This window comes from Solanum dulcamara, chromosome 4, assembly GCF_947179165.1.
Source record: "Solanum dulcamara chromosome 4, daSolDulc1.2, whole genome shotgun sequence".
Taxonomy (NCBI): Eukaryota; Viridiplantae; Streptophyta; class Magnoliopsida; order Solanales; family Solanaceae; genus Solanum; species Solanum dulcamara.
The window spans coordinates 12,142,109-12,163,281 of NC_077240.1; the positions used below are offsets into that span (position 1 = coordinate 12,142,109).

The window sequence follows — 21,173 nt, forward strand, 5'->3', positions numbered from 1 at the left end:
TATGTTGAAGGAATGTGTTTTTATGTGGAGTATTGAACTCTTCAACTAGTTCGGAGTTTTTTGAGTCATACGACATTGTTGGACTGATGTATCATAGAGGGAACAAGTCAAGAGTTATCCTGCTGGATCGATGTAGATTATGCCGCAGTGGGCTTGAATCTCCTTAAAGAGAGCAAGATATCCGCGCCTTAGCCCAAATATTAATTTTATTCAATTCCTATGATGTAAGTGCATTTATCCGATAATGATTTGTGGAGGTTGAGTCTATGAGTTCTTAATGAAAGTATGTATCTTGTATGAGTGGAGTGTTAGAATTACAGGAGCACTCTTGACAGATTTCACATATGTGAGTATGAAAGTAAGCTGCTTTCTATGAAAATGATCTTGTTCTCAAAAACACTCATGAAAACCAGATAGCACAAGACCATAATGTGCTGGCTAAATGAGTGTATGTCAACAACTTGATTATTATGTATAAGCAGTGGTGCTTTATTTTTCTTAAGCAGTCATAGTTCAAGTCTGAGACCACTACTAGCTCTGGAGTAAAAATTATTGTTTTTATTAAGAAGCACGCCTTCGTTATACATGATAATCTACCTTCAACTAAATTGGCGAAGTACTCTCTTATTTCAATATTAAAATGAGTGGGGAATGTTGGAGAAAACTACATTTTAGTATTAAAATAATAATATTAATTTGTATGAGTTAGTCGTGGCAATAAGTACCTATGTGACTCCTATAACCTCTAACTCTTTATTTGCCCATTATTCTACCTCATTATGATTGTAACTCATGTAACTTTCAAGGCATGATTTCTCCATCCATTTACCTAAATTATTATCCACTTTATTTCTATTCAAGACAAGGAAGAATTTTTCACCCATAAATAGTGATGTTTCTTCCTTTGTGATCATGATGCAAATAAGGTGATGAAATATGTTAGGTGTGAAAAAATATTGTAGTGTCTAGTAGTTAAAGAGAGAGTTGAGACAAAGAAAGTATTCTAAGCCTTCAACTATATTCACCGTATAAAAGAGAGTATTTATATGTTGAGGGAATGTATTTTTATGTGGAGCTTTTGAACTCTTTGAGTCATACGACGTTGTTGGGCTGTTGTATAAGGGACAAGTCAAGAATTATATTGCTAGATCAGTGTAGATTATGCTACAATGGACTTGAATCTTCTTAAAAAGGCTGAAATATCTGCGCCTCCATTTGAATATATTTTTATTCATTTTATCATTTTATTTTCAACTTGTATTTGTGTTATATTACACCAACGTTTGTTGTTATGGGCAAGTGACAATCGAGTAACTCAGAACATCTGATGGGATACTCTGAATTTGAAAGAAGAAGCATTGAGCTTCATCAAGGAAGTGTGTATGCCTTGCCCTTGGGATGTATCCATTTGCATTAATGATCTATCCATCGGATTCTTCTGGTCAATCTATCCAGGATATGGTGATGACAAGAATCGAGGAGATATAGGTTACGCGATTGCATTTGATAATTGGGGCAGGGGATTGCTACGAAGGTACTCAACAATCCCTCGAGTGTTCAATGACTTTCGTGGAATAGCAAAGCTTCAAGCTTATGCTGTTTTGGAGAACAAGGCTTCTCATAGGGTTTTGGAGAAGGCTGTGTTTCTCTACCAGGGTTCAGTAACAAAGCATGTCAACATCAAGAAAATTGGAAATATGCTTGATTTGTTAATTTACAGTTTTATCCACAGAAAACAATCCTCCAAGTTCATGATTTTTTTTAAAAAAAATGGGCATATAATATGGAAAAATAATAACGCCATGTTAAGCTATTTTTTCCCCCAGTGCATTTGAGCTTTTTGATGTATGTATTAGTACTATTGTGTAAAAGGTACTTGTTATCCCTACATTGCAATCTTTACATTGAAACTTCTGAAAGAAAAAGAATAAAATCAAGGATAAATGTGTGTGTATATATATTAAGTATTGAATATCAAGTCAAATGATTCCTACATGTGATGTGCAGGTGGTGATGATCACCCTAGGTATGCGCAAGCGAACTTTGACAGGCACTCCAAAACCAGCCGCAAGTTTCAAAGTGCAGCTTTGGATCTGTCTTTAAATTTGGCAATTTCGATCTGAACTAGCAATTTCTAGTGGAATTCACTGCAATTTGTTGGCTGATGAGTATAAGGTTCTAAGACTAGAAAATAATTTTGGTGACTTGTTCAAATCAAGTGACATTGTACTCCTTAAGAATAATTCATTGAGAACAGTTCAAGATTTCCATGCTGCCATTTCATTGCAATTTTATCACTGATGAATTTCATTTGTTTCGCCTGATTGTAATATAAATATGGATGAAGCTGTGCATATGCTTAATATAGGTACCAATAAATTTAGGGGTCATTTGGTACACGGGGATAAGTGTTGTGACTGCGCATATCGTCACCCGACCTCCACATTAGTATGATATTGTCCGCTTTGGGTCAAGCCCTTACGATTTTGTTTTTGTGCACTTTCCAAAATACCTCATACTAATGGAGTTGGGTGATCACTTATATATTGGTACATTTCTTCTTCTCCATCCGATGTGGGATGGGTTTGTTACCCAACAATCCTCCCTTCTAACCAAGACCGCACAATTCGTAACCTCCCCCTTAGCAATAATACATTTAATCTGCTAACCATCTTGCACAGCCACTTCCAACCAGTCGGACACGTCGCTTGACCACCACTTTGCCAAGAAGACTTTCGACACAAGGCATCAACTACAGATCTCCAATCGCTAGGTCACACCATCTGATCTGTCAAATCATCTTGCACCACCGTTATCACCCAACGGGACACGCTGCCTAGACCACCACTTGACAGGAGGACTTTCGACACAAGGCACCCCTGCAGATCTCTAGTCCTATTGTCACATCGGGAATTTCTCACAAACCGCAGTCCACTGCTCCGTCACACTCGAACCTGGGCTCTGATACCACATGTTATGATTGCGCGTACCGCCACCCAACCTCTGCATTAGTATGATATTGTCCACTTTGAGTCAAGCCCTCACGGATTTGTTTTCGTGCACTTCCCAAAAGGCCTCATACTAATGAAGTTGGGTGAGCACTTATATATTGGTGCATTTCTTGTTCTCCATCCGATGTGGGGTGGGTTTATTACCCAACAATAAGGTGAAATATATTACCCAGGCTTCTTGGGATAACCCACCTTATCCAACCAAACTTGGGTTATTTTATCCCATCTCTCAAGTGGGATAAGTTAATCTAAAGATCATAATCCCAGAATAATTTAGTTTGTGTACCAAATCCTTGCACAATTTTATCTCTCTTTCTTATTTTTTTACGATAGACTCTTATAGTCTAGCTCTTCCCTGAACCCCTCGCATAGCTGGAGTGTAATGTACGAGACTGCCCTTTTGTCTTCTTTAACAAATCACACTCGGCTCTCACTCGTAAGACAAATGAAGTCCTTTCTAAATATAAGTAAAGTATTTACAACCGGTAAAATTATACTATTAATATAAAAATTTTGAATGATATCATTGCAACATTTTAAAATCCCTAGCCTTTGATTAACAATTCTAAAGGTAGGTACTACTCCATTTATGTTACTATAATATATATATAAAGCTTCGTTGACCTAAAAACAATCCATCAAATCTCCAATTATTGTTACTGAGAGATCTGGTTATACTTGAATTATAGATATGGAATCCTCAAAAATTAGTTTGCGTCCATTTAAGTTAACAGACGTTGATGACATGATGTTATGCGCAGGTGATGATCGAGTAACTCAGACCATCCGATGGAAGACTTTGACCTCGAAAGAAGAGGCATTGATCTTCATCAAGTAAGTGTATATGACTCACCCTTGGCATGTATCCATCTGCATTGACAATCGATCCATCGGATTCTTCTGGGCAATCTATCCAGGACATGGTGATGACAAAAATCGAGCAGATATAGGTTATGCGATTGCATTTGATAATTGGGGGCAGGGGATTGCTACGAAGGTACTCAAAATGGCAATCTCTCGATCGTTTAATGACTTTCCTGGAATAGTAAAGCTTCAAGCTTTTGCTTTTTCGAAGAACAAGGCTTCTCATAGGGTTTTGGAGAAGGCTGGATTTCACTACCAAGGTTCAATAACAAATTATACAAATATCAAGAATAATGCAAAATATGGTTGATTTGGTAATTTACAGTTTACTATTCACAGACTACATTCCTCCAAGTTCATGAACTTTTTTTCTTTAAATGGGGAAATATTAACGCTCTGTTGAGCTATATTTTTTCCCAATGGATTTGAGTCTTTCAATTTATGTATTACTACTACTGTGTAAAAGGTACTTGTTATCCCTACATTACATGGTGCATAAAATTTCTGGCTCTATCACTACTTTTGAAGTTCCAATGTGCAGCTTTAGATCTGTATTTAAATTATGCAACCTACAATTTTCGATCTGAACTAGTAATTTCTAATGCAATTGACTGATGATTATAAGGTTCTGGGAATAGAAAATTGGTGACTTATTCCAAATCAAGTGAACTCGTGCTCCTTATGAATATTCGTGGACAAATAATTCTGAGTCTCCCCTGCTCCTTTTCGTCGCTTGGCCTGATTGTGATTTTCCCACTGATTCAATTCATTTGTTTTGCCTGATCACAGTATAACGTGTGGATGTTGAGATTGATGTATTGGGCAGACCAAGATGGATAAAATAGGAGTGAAATTTTCCGGGTCAAAATGGGAGTGACCCCTGTGGAGGATGATACACTAGAAGTTGCTAATGAAGCATGCATAGCACTGAATAGGGAGCCGCCTATTACACCAGCTAGGCCTAAGATGTGAAATGGGTGCATAAGGATGAAGATGCGGAAAGTGAAGTTGAGATATATTACTTAATGATGCAATGAACGCATATAGCATAGCGGTAGTGCATGCAACAATATAAAATTGTTAACATCAAAACCAAAATTCATATAAGTAAATATTCTTCCAAACAAGGATCAAAACAGACGCATTATCAGGGACGCCTTTTTGACAAGAGAAAACGTCTACAGATCGCCACCCATTTCCATCAAAAATTCAGAGTAACAGAAATCCTGTAACAAGCAGAGCATCAGATGATCAACATATGATCCAGGAATAACACGACATGTATGGTATAATATATGAAATGGAACTTAATACTCCAAAATTTTTAAAAATGAGCAGCATATCATTAACTTACATATTTTGTTGAAAGCAACAATGTCACAGCTCTGAACATACTCATTGATAGGTTCAACCGTCAGATAATTCTCAATGAGATCATCCACAGAGACCAAATCATCCACAATGGTAAGCATAATTTGCAGCTTCTTTATGCCATATCCAACAGGAACAAGTTTAGCTGAAAATGAAACCACAGTTATGCTTGTCAACAAAAACCAACAATTTAATAACTTTTCAAGACAAATCAGTGACTGATGGAATATGACAGGAGTATTCAAGAAAGAAATGCTAAAAGGAGGTATTGGAATGATGAACAAGCCATTGTTTCACAACACAAGATAAAATTCAATGCAGTAGAATAAAAACATAAACTCACATGCTCCAAAAGTCAATCCTTCCAACTGAACACTTCGAACAGCTTCTTCAAGCTTTTTCATATCGGTCTCATCATCCCATGGCTTGACATCCATGAGAACTGAGGACTTGCCAGCTGAAGTCAAATGAGATCAAAAGCAATGTCAGTCTATGCTCATTATAAACTTCAAAGTTCCCACAAGTTCTCCTCTTAGTGTTCGACTTGGTTAGTTATTAGAAGGTAAGCAAGCAACAACACATGTTTTCTCAAGTTCATAAATCAAAACAGATATTGAAATTTTTTGTCCGGATATTACAGTACAAACTTACATTCTTTCTTCTTCCCTGAAGCCTTCAATGCTGCAGCACGTTCTTCAGCAGCCTTCTTTTCCTCTTCAGTTTCCTCACCAAATAGGTCAACGTCGACGTCGTCATCGTCATCTTCTTCTTCAGCAGCTGAGGCCTAGAGGCAGTTAATCAAAGAAAAACAAATGACAGAAGATTATTACACTTGCAATAGTCCCTTCACAGTTTCACGTGGCATTGTTGTACTTGAAGATATAAAGACGACAAAAAAAATAAAAATTCACTCTGTTTTGCAATCCAACGAGCAGCAAAAAGGAATGAGAAGGCAACATAAACTAAATATCAATTCAAAACAGATAAATGACCCACCTTACTGTCAGCAGCAGGGGGAGTTGCCACAGCCTCAGTGATGGGTGCAGACCCCTCTACAATAACACCAGCGCCTTCACCGGATACACCTCTGCATGAAAATGATATTCATTGAGCTCAGTTTTCCCAAGGAAGGAGAATGTACTTAACAATTCCCCAATTGCAAGTCGAAAAAGCTAAAAATAACTATGATATAATCAAAGAAAGTACAAAGTCGATAAGCTCTTGAACTTACGAGATTCTCAGAAGTGCATCAATGTGCTTATACCACCTAGATGCATTAACATATTCAGCTGATGGAGCTTTTGCTAGATATGAATACACAGTGATATCATCCTTTGAGGCTTGGTACCTGAAGACATGGATTAAACAACAAACATTCACATTTGAATTAAAATTAAAATAGCATCAGGGAACATGGAAGTCACAAGACAAGAGTAACTGACCCAGTGATGTAACTGCGGGCCAGGAGGTACTCATCAAGCTTCTTAAGGCCAGAATCAGAGTTGAGGTTGTGGAATGCAACAGCCATTGCTTGATGATAATATATATAAGCCTTTCTGCAATTGTACAAGAATACAAAACATTAATCAACACTAGTCCAACAAATTAATATCATGTTGCAGGGTTGTGTGTCCAGATTTTATACTTTTTCAGCCAAATACAAATCACTAGACATGGATAAATAACCCGAGAAATTATGGTAAACAACTTATCCCAATCTTAAGACACACTAATCAATGCAAGGCGGCTCTCAAAATTACAAATCTGAAAAAAACAAATTCAGTTCAAACAAACAGCCAACCAAGAGCGGCTCAACCCTAAAGCCACTAAAGCAGTGGCTCTAGGCCCCAAAAATAAGGGCTTCCAAAGAACCAAAAATCCCCCAAATCAGTTCGCTCAACTACGAAAACATACCGAAGATGCACAAAAAAGAAATAAATTCGACCTATTAAACGAAGAACCAAAAGCACTGAGCAGACGAAAGATGAAGGACAACCAGATCTGATGAAGGCGATGTAAAATGTTAATATTAATGGTGAGAAGCACCGCAATAGCACACTTGGAAGAAACCCTAAGTAGAATATAAAAAAAAAAGGAAAAAACAAATCAAAAATGTCATTGAAATGAATAAAAATGTTCTACATTTATAATTTGGTCCAAAAATATTTTTACTGTCAATATTAATCCAAAAATGACCTTATTATTATTTAGTGGGTCAAAAATACCCCTATTATTACAAAATAGGTCAAAAATGCTTTTTTCGAATAAATATATATATTTTTTAAAAAAATAAATTCTTATTCTTATAAAAATATTACTTTCAAGTAATGCTATTCTTGTTTTATTTCTTTTTAAACCACATTCAGTAATAAAAATTATTTTATTTTTCATAATCTCATTTTTTTTAATTAAAAAGGAATAATATCATGTATTCTAAGTTTTAACGGATAATATATGTCATATATATAAGATCATAATAAATCCATCATTATTTTTTTATTCAAATAACGATAAAAAATAATTATAATAAAATAAGAAAATATTTTAATTTTTAATTTTTTTCTAATTGAAGTAGAATAAACATTTGCTAATAAAAAATGTTATTAGAAAAAAATATGTTCAAAAAGAAAATAAATAATATATTTATTTTTAAAATGGCATTTTTGATCCATTAAATAACAATAAGAGCATTTCTAGATCAAAGTATTTACGGCAAAGACATTTTTTGACCAAACTATAAATAGAGGATTATTTTTATTCATTTCAAATATTTTAAGGGCATTTTGCCCCTTTTTCCTAAAAAAAATTATGTATTTGTTGTTTCAGTTTGTTACTAAATCTCTTACTAATTATTATGCACATATTTTTGATATTTTATTATTGATTTAATTATAATAAAAAATTATAAATATTTAAATTTGCAGTTATTTTAAATTTTTTAATTTGTCTAATTTACTTCAATTTGAATCAATTCTGTTTTAATATAAGCTTTGTAAGATTGTTTTCATTTTTTGAGATGTTTCATTAAACATTTCAACATCAAATTAATTAGATTATCAAATAATTAAATTTAAATATCTTAACTTTGAATGTATTCTAAAGATAACAATCACTATAATATTAATTTTTGTAATTTAAAGTATTAAGAAATACTATATAAGAAGAAAAATGATACTCTAATTTGAATATTCAGTGAAGTGAAGTCTTAATTTTATTTTTAAACATTTTAAGAATAATTTTGATAGTTCATGTAATAGTTGAGTCTATTAAAAAGTTTTCAAAACAATTATCAATAAGAAAGATTTAAACATTTGCGTTGTTATATAGTATATGTATATCTATAAATATTTATTCTTGTTTTACAAAATATTACAAAGAAATATTATATCGTCAATTAAAAAAAATAATTAATTATTAAAGTATAATCTATTACATTTTTCTTTTAGAATTTATGAAAATAAAATATGTAAAAAATATTAAATAAGTATAATTCACTTTTTTACCTATTTTATTGAACAGCTGTTGCATAACGATATATATCATATGATGCATGATACTCAAATATATAGAGAGAGAAATACATACATGGAAAAAGAGAGCTCAACAAATCTAATGGATTGTATACCCTAACATTGAATATGATTAGAAATATAGGAAAAATTACATAGTAACACAAATATAGTTTATGTATTTATTTATTATATAGAGATATAGTTTAAATACATACGCGTTTATACTAACAAATTTTGCTCGCTGCCATAGGTGTTTATACTAAAAAATTCCGCTCATCGTTCTCTTCGCTCCTTCAATCTTGCTCACCTCTTTCTTTCTTTTAATATGTAGTTATGAATCATGATTAAGCAAATTATAGGTATAAATCTCTAATTAGATCCGAACAATAGTTTACTTTTGAAAATTCTTCTAAAATGAGGAAATTTGATAAATAGCTAAGAGAAAAAAACTTAATTAGTCTCCATAGTTATAATTTGCCTAATTACGCTACATAACTTTGCTATATGTATTTCCATTTGTATATTTCGCATGAATTTAATAATTTATGGAAATCAGGTTTCAATTTTTTTGAGGTAATGGGAGATAAATTTTGTTGTGAAAAAGGAAAACAATCTAACAAATCAATAGATTGTATCTCATTAGAATTTCTTACCAAATATGGTTTCCACAAAACAAAGAAAGATAAATTTAACTTCCTGAATAAATATGTCAAAAAATGACTTAACAAATATATAGACACAAATATGTAAATGTATACAAAAACTGAAATTATACAAATAAATAACTAAAACGTATATTTGCTCATAATATACAAATACAAAAAAGTAATTATATATAATTGTTGAAAATATATAAACGAGATCTAGAAAAAGTAAGAAAGCCGCAATAAACACTCTTACGCTAAATCCATAAATCGTATACATAATGTGAAATATATTGATAGAAATACAAAATCACAAAAAAAATATACAAAATAAATTATATAAATACCTCAATAATGCTGAAATTATATGAATAATAGTTGGAACGTATACTTGCTGATAATATATAAATACTAAAAAAGCAATTATATATAATTGTTGAAAATATACAAGTAAAGTCTAAAAAAGTATTAAAAAGCCGCAATAAACATTAATATGCTAAATCCATAGAATCGTATACAACATAATGTAAAATTTATTGATAGAAATACAAATCACAAAAAATATACAAAATAAACTATACAAAATACCTCAATCTCTTCACCATCATCTTGGTCCATGGACCCAGATTCTTCTTCTTCTTCAGATGTTTAAGAACACGATGAGTTGGAAATTCATCTAATTTTAAGAACATGCATAAGTTGTTGCATTTTTACGGAATTATTCTGACATTTTGATCTATTTTCTTGTTGATTAACTCGAGATTTAACAAGAGATCCTGAAATTTATTGAAAATCTTGAGTTAGATCTAAAGAGAAAGATGAAAAATCATCTAATTTTCGTGGATTCGTTTGTATACTTCTAGTGATTCTCTTGAAAATTATTTATTCATCCATGAATTTTGATTGTATAAAATAAGAAAACTGAAAAGTCAAAAGAAATCAATGTCATATATAAATACAAATTAAAAAAGAAGATTGAAACTGTCAGAATAAAAAAAAAATTGAAACTGCCCAAAAATTGTCCTGAAAAATTGGAAACACGATTGGAGAAGAAAAGAATAAAATTTTTAAATTTTGAAATCTGATTGTGTTGAGTGAATTAAGGAGAAAAAAAAGTAAAAAAAATTATGGAGAGAGAATAATTTGTATAAAAGGAAAGTAAAGCAGGTGAGAGACGAGTTATAGTTGGATACAAATTAAGTGAGTGAGATGCGAAATTAATAGCAAATTTTGGTAAACTATAACCGTTAGGGGTGCTCACGGTTCGGTTTGGATCGGTTTTTATTTAAAAAATAATCAAACCAATTGAGTCGGTTATTCAAATTGTCAAACCAAACCAAACCAAACTATATCGGTTTTTACTATTCGATTTTTGTCAGTTTTTATCGGTTTTTTCGGGTTTTGTCGATTTTTAAAACACCTTGTAGACACTAGTCATTATTTGAATTTAAACTTATTTGAAATAGTATTGCCAAGAATAGTCACTCCTAAAACTAAACTCAGGAGCATAATTATTCTTAGCAGTGATGATATAAAGTCCACATTTTGTTTACTTTTACTTTGGATCAAACCATGCAAGATGGACTCATTTCATTAGAAGTCCATCAAAATATTTTGACCCAATCTAGTATAATTCAAAAGCATGGCCAAGACGAAGAATATTAAAATTCAATATAAATTGAATTTTTTTCATAAAAAAATTAAAATACACACACATATATATACAAATTTAATTTTTAAAATATGTATATATAAAGTCGGTTTGGTTCGATTTTTTTAATTTTTTTTAGACTTGAAATCAAAACCAAACCAAATATAGTCTGTTTTTAAATTTAAAAACCAAACCAAATCAAACCAAATAAATATCGGGTTTTTTTCCCGATTTGATTTGGTTATCGGTTTGGTTTGGTTTTTTCGATTTTTCGTGTTCAGCCCTAGTAACCGTAATTCCTAATTAATTAAAATTATATCTTTATCAGATAATATAATAATAATATAGTAATAATGTTGGTCAATTCTCTTAGTTTTTCTTATTTTGATCGGACCAAACACACTCTATATTCGTTAATTTTTCTTTATATAGATAGATATTACTGTATCCTGTCCATAGGACTTTAGATAACAAGTGATCTTATATTAGCCTGGTGGAAAATTAGCTACCTTAGCTATGGATTCATCAAGAATCACTCTCCGTCCATACAGATCAACGGATGTTGATGATATACTCTCATGGGCATCCGATGATCGCATAACCCGTTCCACCCATTTCAGCACGTTGACTTCCAAAGAAGATGCGTTGACCTTCATCGACAAATCATCCATCCCTTGGCGTCGATCCATATGCATCGACGATCGTTCCGTCGGGATGGTGGTGGCGCGGTGTGGATCGGGCGATGACAGGTGTCGAGCCGAGATAGGATATGTTTTAGGAGTTGAGTATTGGGGACAGGGGATTACACCGGAGGCGGTGAAGATGGCAATTCCTTTAATTTTGGAGGAATTCCCTGAAATAGTAAGGCTGCAAGCATTATCTAATGCTGAGCATAAAGCATCACATAGAGTGTTGGAGAAGGCTGGGTTTATAAAAGAGGGTATGTTAAGAAAGTATCTTTACTTTAAAGGGGAAATTAAGGATGTTGTACTTTATAGTTTTCTTTCCACTGATTCTATACCTTCATGAAATTTACAACTTGTTTGGATGGTTGTTACCAGTTATATTATATTTTATTATTAGTTTGAATACAATATTTATTTTGATTGTTACTTAAATTTTATTGTATCTCATTGTTTGAATTCATTGTCAGAGAACTATAAAAAATTCCAGAAAAAACTCTGCTAGATAAACCTCATTCTATATAAATGGTACGTAAACTCCATATAATTATCCGTCACAAATACTGGAACTTCATCAAGAAAATGTGTATGCCTAGCCCTTGGCATGTATCCATTTGCATTGATGATCGATCCATCGGATTCTTCTGGGCAATCTATCCAGGATATGCATGGTGATGACAAGAATCGAGCAGATATAGGTTACGTGATTGCATTTAATTATTGGGGGCAGGGGATTGCTGCGAAGGTACTCAAAATGGTGATCCCTCGAGTGTTCAATGACTTTCCTGGAATTGTAAAGCTGCAAGCTTTTACGTTTTTGGAGAACAAGGCTTCTCATAGGGTTTTGGAGAAGACTGGATTTCTCTACCAGGGTTCAGTAACAAAGCATGTCAACATTAAGAAAATTGGAAATATCCTTGATTTGGTAATTTACAGTTTACTATCCACAGACAACATTCCTTCAAGTTCATGGATATTTTTTAAAAATGGGCATGTAATATGGGAATATAATAAAGCTCTGTTAAGCTATTTTTTTCCTTGAATTTGAGTCTTTTGATTTATGCGCAACTACTATGGTGTAAAAGGTACTTAATATCCCTACATTACGTGGTGTGGTTGTCGCTTGTCAGTTGTGACAATGGAAATCTTTTGTTAGAATTTTTGACTCTATCACTACTTTTGATTGGTTCAATGCATTGTTAGAGAAATTTTTACATCGAAATTTTAGAAAGAAAAAGAATAAAGGGAAGGATAAATGTATATATCAAATGATTCAGAGATGTGAGGTACAAGTGGTGATGGAGTTAAGTGAAGCAAATTTTGACTGGCACTCCAAAACCCGCCAACAATCGCAAGTTTCAGAGTGCAGCTTTGGATCGGTCTTCAAATCAAGTGACATTGTGCTCCTTGAGAAAAATTCATTGAAAACAGTTCAGGATTTCCCCTGCTCCCATTTCATTGCAATTTTATCAACTTGTGAATTTCATTTCTTTTGCCTGATTGTAGTATAAATGTGGATGGAATTGTGCATATGCTTAATATAGGTACCGATAAATTTAGGGATCGTTTGGTACACGGAATAAGGTGGAATATATTATCCCGGACTTCTTGGGATATCCCAGCTTATCCCATCCAACTTCGAATTATCTTATCCCATCTCTCAAGTGAGATAAACTAATATTCTAGGACTATACAATCAAGAATAATTTAGTCTGCATACCAAATCCTCGCACGATTTTATCTCTTTTTCATTTTCATTATAATAGATCCTTGCGGTTTGGTCCTTCCATGAAATTCTGCATAATGGAGTTTAGTGTATCGAACTGTCTTTTTAAATAGAATTTTAACTTCTTATGTAACAAACATGAATTTGTAACTTGTAAAACATGATAAATAACGCATTACAACAGGTAAAATTATCCTATTAATATAAATCTTTGAAATTATCACTGAAAGTAAATTTCTGGTGATTTCACAACAAAAAAAAACAAATGATGTCATTGTCACATTATATTTTGTATTATAAAATCCCTAGCCTTTGACTAACAATTATAAAGGTAGGTACTACTCCATTTATATTACTATAAATATATAAAGCTTAGTTGAGCCACCAACAATCCATCAAATCTCCAATTATTGTTACTGAGAGATCTGTTATACTTAGAATTATAGATATGGTCTCCTCAAGAATTAGTTTGCGTCCATTTAAGTTAACAGATGTTGATGATATGATGTTATGGGCAGGCGATGATCGAGTAACTCAGACCATCCGATGGAAGACTTTGACTTCGAAAGAAGAGGCATTGACCTTCATCGAGGAAGTGTGTATACCCCACCCTTGGCGTCGATCCATATGCATCGAGGACCGTTCGATTGGGTTTGTATCCGTATTCCCAGGATCAGGTGTTTCTTTTTATTTTTATTGTCATTATGCATTTAGTATCTGAGATTCACTGGCTCGACTAATCTAAATTCCCATAATCAGGTGATGATAGAAGTCGAGCTGATGTCGGATATGCTGTTGCTTTTGAATATTGGGGTCAGGGGATTGCTACTGAGGCACTCAAAATGACAATCCCTCAAGTGTACAATGATTTTCCTGAAGTAATAAGGCTTCAGGCATTAGCTGATGTTGAGAACAAGGCATCCCAAAGGGTATTGGAAAAGGTTGGGTTCATCAAGGAGGGAATATTGAGAAAATATGGATACCACAAGGGGAAATTAGTGGATCTGGTCATGTACGGTCTCTTATCCACTGAGTCGATTTACTGATACCACTTCCTTCAGGTCCATGAAGTCGCAATTTTTTTTAACACATGTAATTGAAAATTAGCCATCGCTGTAGAGTCTCAACTTCTACAAGTGAAATTCCGTGATATTTTCACATAATTTCACTTGTAGAAGTTGAACGTGCACGACAATGGCTAATTTGCGATTACATAGCTGAAAAGTGACTAGGCCCGTTATAACTACCTTTATATCTCGGTCTTGTTTTTCGCTTTTTACTAGATGGTATTATATGTTGAGTAGAAATCAGTAGTGTTTTACTCTTGAAATAAAAGTTCTATGGATCAAGTAGTACAGTTCAGAATAGATACTACAAAATAGAAACAAGTAAAACACATTCACACCATCAAATGAACTAATTAGACAGTGAAAATTTCAAAGTTCAAAACACACACAGAAAGAGTGTTATTGATAAGCTTAATGAAATAGATTTCATGGAGTGAATACTATTTGTGATACGGTTCAGCTAAGATACATCTTTTTCTCGCAATATGAATTTGGAAGGTTTATGAGCGGTCTTAGACACTGAAAAACTTATTTGCAGCAGGTTTAACATATTCAATTGAGTTTGACTCTGCCAAATTAAAACTTTGAAATCAATGTTGACCCTTAATCAGTTACCTTTCCAAAAGTCCAATCACTTCTACACAATAATATTGCAAAAATGTCCATGCTCATCACAAGCACGGGCAATCTAGAAAGAATATATTTAACACGTGACTTGGATACCACAAATAATCGGGGGTCAATTTGAATTTGAGTAACTCTGTCCAACGACAACAGAATCATCTCGTATTTTTCAATGCTAAAATGTGAACTCTATCATCTCCAAGATCTGAACATGAAAGAAATATATTGCAATGCACGACAAATAGCATAGCAGTAATGCATGCAACAATACAAGTAAATATAAAACTGTTAAGGTTAATGAAGGGAGCCAGAGACAGCAAAGTGAAGTCTTTTCAAAACTGATACTCATACAAGTAAATATTCTTCCAAACAAGGAGAAAAATAGATGCATTATTAGAGGTACACCCTTTTGACAAGAGAGTCTACTGATCGCCACCCATTTCCATCAAAACTTCAGAGTAACAGAATTCCTGTCACAAGCAGAGCATCAGATGATTAACAGAAGAACCAGGAATAACACGAAATGTATGATATATATATGAAATGGAACTTAATACTCCAAAATTAAAAAAATGAGCAGTATATCATTAACTTACATATTTTGTTGAAAGCAACAATGTCACAGCTCTGAACATACTCATTGATAGGTTCAACCGTCAGATAATTCTCAATGAGATCATCCACAGAGACCAAATCATCCACAATGGTAAGCATAATTTGCAGCTTCTTTATGCCATATCCAACAGGAACAAGTTTAGCTGAAGATGAAACCACAGTTATGCTTGTCAACAAAAACCAACAATTTAATAACTTTTCAAGACAAATCAGTGACTGATGGAATATGACAGGAGTATTCAAGAAAGAAATGCTAAAGGGAGGTATTGGAATGATGAACAAGCCATTGTTTCACAACACAAGATAAAATTCAATGTAGTAGAATAAAAACATAAACTCACATGCTCCAAAAGTCAATCCTTCCAACTGAACACTTCGAACAGCTTCTTCAAGCTTTTTCATATCGGTCTCATCATCCCATGGCTTGACATCCATGAGAACTGAGGACTTGCCAGCTGAAGTCAAATGAGATCAAAAGCAATGTCAGTCTATGCTCATTATAAACTTCAAAGTTCCCACAAGTTTCTCCTCTTAGCGTTCGACTTGGTTAGTTATTAGAAGGTAAGCAAGCAACAACACATGTTTTCTCAAGTTCATAAATCAAAACAGATATTGAAAATTTTTGTCCGGATATTACAGTACAAACTTACATTCTTTCTTCTTCCCTGAAGCCTTCAATGCTGCAGCACGTTCTTCAGCAGCCTTCTTTTCCTCTTCAGTTTCCTCACCAAATAGGTCAACGTCATCATCGTCATCTTCTTCTTCAGCAGCTGAGGCCTAGAGGCAGTTAATCAAAGAAAAAACAAATGACAGAAGATTATTACACTTGCAATAGTCCCTTCACAGTTTCACGTGGCATTGTTGTACTTGAAGATATAAAGACGACAAAAAAAATAAAAATTCACTCTGTTTTGCAATCCAACGAGCAGCAAAAAGGAATGAGAAGGCAACATAAACTAAATATCAATTCAAAACAGATAAATGACCCACCTTACTGTCAGCAGCAGGGGGAGTTGCCACAGCCTCAGTGATGGGTGCAGACCCCTCTACAATAACACCAGCGCCTTCACCGGATACACCTCTGCATGAAAATGATATTCATTGAGATCAGTTTTCCCAAGGAAGGAGAATGTACTTAACAATTCCCCAATTGCAAGTCAGAAAAAGCTAAAAATAACTATGATATAATCAAAGAAAGTACAAAGTCGATAAGCTCTTGAACTTACGAGATTCTCAGAAGTGCATCAATGTGCTTATACCACCTAGATGCATTAACATATTCAGCTGATGGGGCTTTTGCTAGATATGAATACACAGTGATATCATCCTTTGAGGCTTGGTACCTGAAGACATGGATTAAACAACAAACATTCACATTTGAATTAAAATTAAAATAGCATCAGGGAACATGGAAGTCACAAGACAAGAGTAACTGACCCAGTGATGTAACTGCGGGCCAGGAGGTACTCATCAAGCTTCTTAAGGCCAGAGTCAGAGTTGAGGTTGTGGAATGCAACAGCCATTGCTTGATGATAATATATATAAGCCTTTCTGCAATTGTACAATAATACAACATTAACACTTGTAATGTTACAGGGGTGTGTGTCTAAATTTTTTACTGATTAAGCCAACTACAAATCACTAAACATGGATTGATAACCCATTAAATTATGGTAAACAACTTATCTCAATATTTAGGGACTACAGTTAGCTAAACTAATCAATGCAAGGCGCCTCTCAAAATTACAAATCCGAAAAACTCAAATTCAGTTCAAGCAAACCTACAACGATATATCAAATCATGCATGAGACTCAAATACGAACACTTATATATACATGCGAAGAAGCCAAATCGCAGAGAAAAGAAATAAATTCGAGCAAGAGTCAAGATTAAACGAAGAAACACAACTCCGAGTAGAACACAGAGAGTAAAAACAAAAGACGAAGGAGATACATACGTGGGAAGAGACTACCTCAACAAATCTGAGGAAAGAGATGAAACCCTAACTTTGAAATGTCATTAAATAGGGTGAGGCCCCTTAAATATAATACTCTGCCATATTGGGCCTGTGTGGACTTTTCGTGAGAAATGAATATAGAAAAAATTATTTAGAAAGCAAAAATTACATGAATAAACAAATATATATTGATTAATTAGTTAATATAACTATAGTTTAGTTAATTTATAATTTTTTATTAATATTTAGTGTTAATTATGATTCAAGTTTGTATAATTCGCACGTTTGTATAATTCGAAATTTGTACAATATAATTTGTATAACTTTGATATAATGTAATTTTGTATAATATAATTTGTATAACGGTTTAAAGTTTAGATATTTGTATCTGTATAAATTCGTTATTTGAATTTATACAAAAATAGCTTAATTATACGTGAATTATACAAACTCGTGAATTATACAATGAGGCAACTTAAACTATATCTACAATCGATAAATATGCAAACTATAGTTAAAGAACTTAGTTAAGTTTATTATAATGATTATTTGCGAAATTTCCCCCCAAAAAAATTGGGTCGGCTTCGGACATTCTCATCTTATTATAAAGCAAATATGTACCGCAACAAATCGACCAGGTCCAGGGCCTAAAGGCCCAAAAGAGAAAAGGAATAAAAAGGAAATATTACTTGTATAATTTACCTAAATATCATAGTATTAAGAGTCAATTAAATCATATCTTTATTCTTTTTAAAATTATAAAAATCCCTTGTTTTTTGAGAAACTCAAATACATAAGTCATTTTTCCTGATACATAGAGATGTATTTAATGCTGTAGCGGTAAAAAAGGAAAATTAACGGAAAATTTGTTAATTGAATATTTTGTTACTTTTAAAAAGGAAAAAAGTAAATAAAGAAAGCAAAAATTATGGGAAAACTTTATTGACAATAAGATTCTATCCCAAGCAAATTGAAACATGCTATTACAATTCAAAATTCTTATTCCCATTCTTCCAAAAAAAAACTCTCAATTTTTGAATCAAAATTATCGATAAATTGTACTGATACAACATGAACCTGTCGATCTAGTTGAGAAATTCCGAAATCTGAAAATGTGAGTTGAGGTATAAACGATACAAAAGTGATGGAATTGTTGTAAGTCAAAATACGAAAGTTGGAGGTGGCTCCGATAAGGGCTTCGAATCAAGATCCATGGATAGTGCCATTATTGATAGTGAAAAAAAGTTACGGTTGTTGGTACAGAGCAAAGAAGAATGTGTAGAAGGATTTCGTCATCACATTTTTTTTACTTTCAACAAATCAGATTGTTGATTTTTTTTTCCGATTTTTTGTTGTTCATCTTTTTGTGATACATATAGGTTCCGATTTTTAATGTATCTAATTTTTTTTTCTTTCTTAAATTAATGTATCATGCCTTCATTTCAATAACATGATACATTATATTTTTATCATGTACAATATACTGTTTTCAAATATTAGTTTTGATATACAACCTTAATTTATTAAAACACAAATTAGTATGTATCATGTTCATAGTTATTTATTTGATACATAATTATTACAAATTTCGTTAGTTTTTACTACCAGATACATACACCTTAACTTATTCAACTAGAAGGTTATGTATCTGTAGACATTATCAAATCTAATTGTTGATATATAAACAATAGTGTATATAAACAATAGTGTTTATATAACAACATCAGTTTGTATCATATTCATAGTTATGTATATGACACAACATTGATAGAACAATTGGTTGATTTTTTTTGATACATATGAGTTCTAGACATGATACATAAATTTGAATTTATAAAAAATATATTTGATACATAACGACTACCAGTAATGTATCTATCTCAAATATAACATCTTATGGGCAACAATTAACTATTTAATGTATCTAGTAGAAATATTGCACTTAACAATTCAAACAAGGCACATAAATAGTAATGTATCATGATAAATCTATATATCTCAAAAATATAATTCAAATATAATGTATCATAATGTTGAAACGAAGACATTATACATTAATTTAAGAAACAAAAACAATTAGATACATTAAAAATGTGAACCTATATGCATCACAAAAAGATGAACAACAAAAATCTACCTTCATTCATATGTATCAACAATTTTTTAAGATGAAAAAACTAAAAAAAAAAACTGAAGTGATGAAAAGAAATATACCTCTTGAATAACTTGAAATCATTAATTGGAAAAAGAAAATATTTAAATTTCAAAAATAGATTAATGGATGTAACTGTGAAAGATTTGTGGAGTGAAAAAGGAAGAAAATCATGAATATGGTATTTTGAATTGATGTATCCGGAAAAGGTGATGATGGGAGCAAAAAAAGGGATTTTTGATATTTTTTGAAACGGTAGGAAAAAATAAGAAAATATGGTAAAAAGGAGATTATTTTACCATAATCTCTAAAATTTTATACCATTTAAAAAGAATTCAAAATTCCCCTTGGGATACATCATTCCCAACTCGTTGATACATCCTTATTCCCCTCTCGGATACATCCCTCTCCTCTCTGATACATCTCTCTTCTCTCGGATAATCCCTCTTCTCTCGGATACAATCCTCCCCTATGTATCCAGATGTCTGCTGATATATTCAAAAGTCTAGTGATATATCTGAAATTCATAAATTTTAAGGAACTTTTATAATTTGAAAATGAGTAGAAAAGTAATGTAATTAGCCCTTAACACTCAGAAATTTATGTAAATTATCCGTGCCTTAATTTTTAAAGTTCTTAACTTCTTATCAATTTTTTTTAGTTCACACTCGAAATGTATAGTTGAGAAAAAAAAATTATTCATCATACCATAATCCTAAGTAGCAAAAATTTAGCACCAAATTTAAACTAAGCACCTCTACTAAGTAGCAAAGATTTAGCACCAAATTTAAACTAAGCACCTCTAATTCCAATGTTTAGCTAATAAATCAAATTTGTTAGAAACCTAAAAGACGATTTTGCAAATTAAAATATTTAACGTTTTGCAAAAATTCTTTTAAGTTTCTAACAGACTTGAGCTATTAGCTAAAATTAGAAGTGGATGTGTATGCTAAATTTAAGTTTGGTTTCAAAATTTGCTACTTCTCAAGTCTTGATTCTAAATTTATGTACTTAAAGCTATATTTTGGTTAATTAACGTGACTTTAATTTAATTAATTTTGCTATTTAATTTGCATAATTCATTCTCTAGTTGTATAAATCTAGAATTTGTCCATTTTGATTCCTAATTACATAAATCTAGAATTTGTATATGTCTATCCTAACTATTTGTATACGATTTGTTGATACATTTGATTATAAATTCAAAATTTGTGTATAATTATTTTGTTTGTATATGATTCATTGATACAATTGATTTGTATAAGTTCTGAAAATTTCTTAAATGTATAATTATA

General features: G+C 32.3%; 5 protein-coding genes and 1 pseudogene across 7 annotated transcripts; 4 read left to right on the forward strand and 2 right to left on the reverse strand.

Annotated features, from left to right (window-relative positions):
• Positions 1–1,382: 1,382 nt before the first annotated feature.
• Positions 1,383–2,123, forward strand: LOC129884004 (uncharacterized). Its single transcript, XM_055958390.1, has 2 exons — positions 1,383–1,719; positions 2,008–2,123. The coding sequence occupies exons 1-2, from the start codon at positions 1,383–1,385 to the stop codon at positions 2,121–2,123; spliced, it is 453 nt and encodes a 150-aa protein (XP_055814365.1).
• A 1,573-nt stretch (positions 2,124–3,696) lies between these two features.
• On the forward strand, positions 3,697–4,792 carry LOC129884005 (uncharacterized; annotated as a pseudogene).
• A 77-nt stretch (positions 4,793–4,869) lies between these two features.
• On the reverse strand, positions 4,870–7,312 carry LOC129886280 (elongation factor 1-delta 1-like). Of its 2 annotated transcripts, none has more exons than XM_055960895.1 (8): positions 7,192–7,312; positions 6,689–6,802; positions 6,478–6,594; positions 6,243–6,333; positions 5,898–6,030; positions 5,590–5,703; positions 5,230–5,391; positions 4,870–5,101 (listed from the first exon to the last, which is right to left on the reverse strand). In XM_055960895.1, coding segments are annotated over exons 2-8 (705 nt in total). In that variant the 5' UTR covers positions 6,775–6,802; positions 7,192–7,312; the 3' UTR covers positions 4,870–5,099. The 2 variants fall into 2 exon arrangements, with proteins under 2 accessions (XP_055816870.1, XP_055816871.1); XM_055960896.1 differs by having other exon boundaries at positions 7,243–7,308.
• Positions 7,313–11,478: 4,166 nt separating this feature from the next.
• On the forward strand, positions 11,479–12,147 carry LOC129886281 (uncharacterized). The gene has a single exon (XM_055960897.1). The coding sequence runs from the start codon at positions 11,570–11,572 to the stop codon at positions 12,080–12,082; it is 513 nt and encodes a 170-aa protein (XP_055816872.1). The 5' UTR covers positions 11,479–11,569; the 3' UTR covers positions 12,083–12,147.
• A 1,666-nt stretch (positions 12,148–13,813) lies between these two features.
• LOC129886284 (uncharacterized) lies at positions 13,814–14,888 on the forward strand. Its single transcript, XM_055960900.1, has 2 exons — positions 13,814–14,139; positions 14,222–14,888. The coding sequence occupies exons 1-2, from the start codon at positions 13,911–13,913 to the stop codon at positions 14,506–14,508; spliced, it is 516 nt and encodes a 171-aa protein (XP_055816875.1). The 5' UTR covers positions 13,814–13,910; the 3' UTR covers positions 14,509–14,888.
• A 471-nt stretch (positions 14,889–15,359) lies between these two features.
• On the reverse strand, positions 15,360–17,839 carry LOC129886282 (elongation factor 1-delta 1-like). 2 transcript variants are annotated; one of them, XM_055960899.1, is made up of 8 exons: positions 17,742–17,839; positions 17,206–17,319; positions 16,995–17,111; positions 16,759–16,849; positions 16,419–16,545; positions 16,110–16,223; positions 15,750–15,911; positions 15,360–15,623 (listed from the first exon to the last, which is right to left on the reverse strand). In XM_055960899.1, coding segments are annotated over exons 2-8 (699 nt in total). In that variant the 5' UTR covers positions 17,292–17,319; positions 17,742–17,839; the 3' UTR covers positions 15,360–15,621. The 2 variants fall into 2 exon arrangements, with proteins under 2 accessions (XP_055816874.1, XP_055816873.1); XM_055960898.1 differs by having other exon boundaries at positions 17,727–17,834.
• Between the last annotated feature and the right edge of the window lie 3,334 nt (positions 17,840–21,173).